Here is a 5,326-nt window from a genome sequence, read left to right on the forward strand (position 1 = left end):
CAGAAATTGTTGACCTGAGTCCCCCACAGCTCAACATAACAGCATGGCTTTACTTCTTATACCTCATTTTTATACTTTTCTGCTGGTTGGTTAAGACCAAGATAAAGCAAGACCTATGCAACAAGAGCTGTAGCTTTTGGATCTGATAAGGTTAGTCAAATCCCCTCAGAATTTATCCTGAGATCCTGTACCTCAGATTGTAGATCCTTTGTCAGTGTCAGCCATGTGGATGAGTCATGGCGATTGACTGCCCAATGTGCTCTCTGTGAAAGCCTGAGAGAATGTTTTCTCTCCATGTGACTCTCCTTAGGCACACTCTACATCATCGATCACTTTCTTTGCAAAATGTACTTTAATGAAATCACTTGAAGTTAAACATTTGGTCAGTGACTTCAACACTCCCTATGTGTGGAATCTAAGGAAAAATGGACAGAAAGTAGAAAAAGAGATCGTTACTAGAGAACAAGAAGACATGGTCCTGAGAGGAGGAAGGAGGGTCCCAGCCTCTAGCTGTCCACTAGCAAGAGGCTCCTTAAGTATTGTCACAGATTTCTGCAGGAGAAAGTGACAACATTTGGGCAGCTAAAGAAGGAGGGTGGAAAGGAAACACCCTCATTCTACACTCAATAGAGGGGTGACCTCAGCCACAGTGCACAGACTGCACTTCTGCACTTGTCCCCCTCCAGGAGATTATAAAGGAGGGAGGGAGAGAGAGAGAGAGAGAGAGAGAGAGAGAGAGAGAGAGAGAGAGAGAGAGAATATGTGTACATAGGTGCACTCACACCCCCTGCTCACAGTGCAGAGCTGGGTGCACACCTGCGGAAGTCACTTACAGCTGGGCACCCTCATCTGGGTCTGCAGTGTGCAGTGGCAGAGGGGTCCCCTTTCAGGCTTCCCCAGAGACTACACCTTCCCTCTTGGATCCCTTATATTCTCCTCCACCCTGGAGCAGGAGAAAAACAGTTTTAAGATAGGTAGAAAGGAAACAAGGATATCATACCTACAATCCATATATTTTGAAGAAGACTGCAACTTCCTGGGCCCCATCCATGCATGGCACCTAGGAATCGCATTGATGTTTCCTGGGCTACCCTGAGGCTCCTCTCCATCCATACCCATCACACCCCAAATTCCACAGGAATCCTCAGAGTTCACAAAGCCATATAACTGAGAAACTAAAGAACAGAAATCTGGTCCTGGGGTAAAGGAACAGGTTGAGAGAATCCAGAGATTGCTTCCCCTACCTATCTTTCAAAAGAGCACGCAAGCAAGGAAACCTGGTCCACATCTGTAAAATGGAGCACACATTTTCAGAGTCGAGCCATGTTTCCTGGGGTCCAACTCCCTCGAGAGAGTGTGAATGTTCCCAGGTCCAGGAAATAAGGCTGTCCACACTCTGGCTTTTCAGAGCCCGCACTCTGGTTCTCTGAGTGCTTCATTTTCCCCTTCTGCCTCCTGAACCTTTCCTGTGCCTCCTACCAACACCTCCTGAGATTTGATTCTGGGACAAAAATCAGCGCACCTGCCACCCTGCCCTGCAGTGGGATGGGTTTATCTCCTGACTGCAGCTTCAGAAAGCTCACCAGACTCAGCTGGTGACAAGCTCCAGGTTCTCCTCCACCCCACACCCTGTCACACCCAGCCCCTGCTTGGAACAGTCTGCAACCTAGTCACTCCAAGACCCTCTCTGTGCCTGGCGATTTGAGGTGAGCACTCAGCCCCTCTCTAAGGCCGCTGTCACCACAATCTGCTTCAGGTGTCCACCCCACAGCTGTGCGTGTCGGAGGCCATACACTCACCATGGCCCAGGAGGCGCTGGCTGTCTCTGCAGGCTTCACTCTCTGCACGGGAAGGAAGGGGCTGAGCACCAGTCTCCTCATATCCCAGGGGCCTGAGCTGCTGTTCCAGGGAACCTCAGCCACTAACAAGCCCCCTAGGGCTTGGATGGCTGTGCCTGGGGCTTCTTCTCTTGGGACACTGAGGCCTGGGCTCCGGAGGCTCAGAGCAGGACGACTCACTGGGTTCCCTGGTGGGCAACAGCGCAGACACTCGTGCTCCAAGGTGTGCTGCTCCAGCGGTGCCCAACACCTGGCCAGGCTGTGTCCCCAAGTGCAGCCCTAACCCTGCCACTGCAGATATTGTGAAACAGCTGTGGTCATGTTTAATTCACAGTCCTCAGCCTCCTTCCCTTTCCTTCTGAGATATTACCATTCATGTATCTCTGTTCTCCTCCCCGATTCTTCTCATTCCTTCAGCCCACTGACTCTAGGCTGCCTCCTCCTCCCCATTGCTGTACCCTGCAGTGTGGCCTCCCCCCAGTCATCCTCCACACAGGCCATCAGTGGGCTGCACTCTCCCTGTGACCTTCCTGTCCTCTAGCACCTCCCATGGCTCCCCAGTGCTCTGGAACACTGGACCTTTGCACTTCACACCGTGACTCCTTCTCCAGTTGCAAATCCAATAATCAGCCCCATGGAAACTGGCTCCCATCCATCATTATGCTAGCAATAAGAGAAAAGTGAGGCATGGGCCCTGCCACTCCACAGGGCTGGCTCTCCCACCCAGCTCTCCATGGCATGTACACCGTTCCCTCCCATGCGGCTCCCTGGGTTGGGCATTCTTTTTCCCTCTCCCTAGACTCCTCACAAGCTCCTACCTCTCCTGGAGACTCCTCTAGCACCACATCCTCCCAGAATCTTCTCTGGGCAGCCAGGCCAGGTGGTGCAGCCTCTGTGCTTCCTGAAACCCTGTGCACATTTTGTTCACCTCTGCATCTCCCCCAGCAGCTGAACTCTGTTGAACTATCCCCAGCTGGTTGCACCTTCCAAGCTTGTTGCACCTAGATGGCAAATTCCCTTGTGCTCCACCCTCCTCCTTTGCTCTTCCTCACTCTTTTGTGTAGATACCCTCTTCTAGTCTCCTCCTCCTCCTCTCCCTCTTCTTCTTCCCTTTTTCTCCTTCCTTTTTCCTTTCTTCTTGCTTAATTTTGCTTTATCTTCCTCCTCCATCCACCTGTTCCTCTTTATCCCTCTGCTTCTCTCTCCTTTCCTTCCTCAACAAGATCTGGCTATGTAGCCAGCAGTAAGAATCCTTCTGCCTCAGCCTCCCAGGTGCTGGGGTTACAAGGTACACTACCATGCTTGGGCTGAGGCACCTCTCTTAACCCCCGCAGCCAGAGATCACTGAGACTCCATCCCATAGCCCCTTCCCTTCCTCTGGCCAGCGGCACCTCCTCGCAATGCTGTGCCCTGGCTCAGTGCCAACAGCCCCTGTCTTCCTTTGGGTTTCTCAAACAGCAGCATCTGAGATCAGGATTTGAGTGGAAATGACCGTATTGCGGGGTGACCCCAGAAAAACACCAGGAAGAAGACGGAGAAGGGAAGGAAGGAGACCACGAAAGCCTGTGGTACCTGCAAGGTACCTGGGTCCCAGGTTCCATCCCACAGGGACCCTGGCGACCAACACAACACATTCATCTCAGAGCAATGAATGAGAGCAGAAACCCCTGGCTGTGAGGGATGAGAGAGGCAAGGGCAGCTATCTCTGTGTTGCTCTCGATCTTAGGAGGGAAGCTCTTCATTTTAGTATTGTCAGAGGTTTTTCATAGGTACTTTTTTTGAGGTTGGAAAAGGCCCCTTCTGTTCTTGTTTTATTCAGTGTATCCTGAAATTGTGGTAGATTTTATCAAATGGGGTTTTTTGTTGTTTTTACTTGCTGAAATGATTTTGTGTGTTTTGTCCTTTAGTCTGTCAGTATAGTGTTAGGTTGATTAGTTTTGTGTATTCAATGAGGAGGGCATTCTTAGATCACACTAGAAAATCTCATTTATATGCTGCTGGATTGGATTTTTGCTATTTTGTACAGGACATTTGGCATTTATTTTAATAAGGCATATTTTTCTGTAACTTTCTCTCTAATTTATCTTCATCTGGTTTTGACATCAGAGTTGAGACTGGCATCCCACAGTGATGAGCCAATGTGACCCCTTCTCTTACATTTTAGGAAAGTTTGGTGAAGGACTGGTAAGAATTATTCTTTAAACTTTTGGGACCTAAGCAAGTTCCCATGTCTTCACCACCTTAGACCTGCCTCACCACATGGTTTTCCTCTGTCAAAGTCCCTGGAAGATAGCCCAGGCCCAGTGAGTGTGTGGGAGAGCTTCCAGCTACCCTGTGCCAGCGGGACCTACTGGTTCCAGCCCAGGTGCAGCATGGGTGAGACCCTCTTCCACCCACTGGGAACACCCTCCACCACTCCGCAGCACCTCCTCTACCCCATCCACTGAGTAGAAATTTCTGCCACATTCTGGGAACCCCCAGACCCAGTCCTAGCCCAGGATCAGTGAATGTGTGGGAGAGCTTCCGGCTACCCTGTGCCAGTGGGACCTACTGGTCCCAGCCCAGGTGAGTGTGGGTGAGACCCTCTTCCACCCACTGGGGACACCCTCCACCACTCCGCAGCACCTCCTCTACCCCATCCACCGAGTAGAAATTTCTGCCGCATTCTGGGAATCCCCAGACCCAGTCCTAGCCCAGGATCGGTGAATGTGTGGGAGAGCTTCCGGCTACCCTGTGCCAGTGGGACCTACTGGTCCCAGCCCAGGTGCAGTGTGGGTGAGACCCTCTTCCACCCCCTTGGGATGACCCCAACCACTCTGCAGCACCTCCCCTACCTCATCCATCGAGTAGGAATTTCTGCCACGTTCTGGGAACCCCCTGACCCAGTCCTAGCCCAGGCCTGGTGACTGTGTGGGAGAGCTTCCTGCTACCCTGCACCAGTGGGACCTACTGGTCCCAGCCTGGTCACAGAGTGGGAGACACCCTATTTCTTGCTCTTGGGATGCCCCCCATCACTGCGTAGTAACCCCCCAACACCCAGCCCACAGAGTAGGAATTTCTGTCGTGTTCTGGGAACCCTCAGATCCAGTCCTAGCCCAGGCCCAGTGAGTGTATGGGAGAGCTGCCTCTCCTCCCTACTCCACCTTGTCCCCTCCAAACTCAGCTCAGGCCTAGCATACAGGCATGGGGTGAAACCTTTCAGCTGCAGAGAGTGTAGGGGACAGAACAACCCAGCTAGTCCAGGAGCAGAACACCTCCCCAGAGGGGCACAACAGGTTCACCCGCAAGGGCAGCAACAGGAAGGAGCTGAGCACAGCAGCCAGACCCAAGCCAGGCACAGCTGGATGAATCCAAACATTGGAGATCTGAACCTGAACTTCAGTACGTGCTCAGGTTATGACTGCAACAAAGATCTACAACAAAGGTCAGAAGACAGTGCTATACAAAATGACAATGAGAAGGAGCAAAATGCAATCTCAGAACCCAAG

At 51.8% G+C, this 5,326-nt stretch overlaps 1 protein-coding gene across 1 annotated transcript in view; it reads right to left on the reverse strand.

Moving 5' to 3' along the window:
• The window catches only part of LOC101572432 (olfactory receptor 10T2-like), a 29,302-nt gene extending 27,422 nt beyond the window's left edge, over nt 1-1,880 (reverse strand). Inside the window, exon 1 of the mRNA XM_004635617.1 lies at nt 1,800-1,880. Within this exon, the coding sequence (XP_004635674.1) occupies nt 1,800-1,880 (81 nt within the window). The remainder of the gene's footprint in view (nt 1-1,799) is intronic.
• Nucleotides 1,881-5,326: the final 3,446 nt, after the last annotated feature.

Source organism: Octodon degus, unplaced genomic scaffold (genome assembly GCF_000260255.1).
Source record: "Octodon degus isolate 3935 unplaced genomic scaffold, OctDeg1.0 scaffold00073, whole genome shotgun sequence".
NCBI lineage: Eukaryota > Metazoa > Chordata > Mammalia > Rodentia > Octodontidae > Octodon > Octodon degus.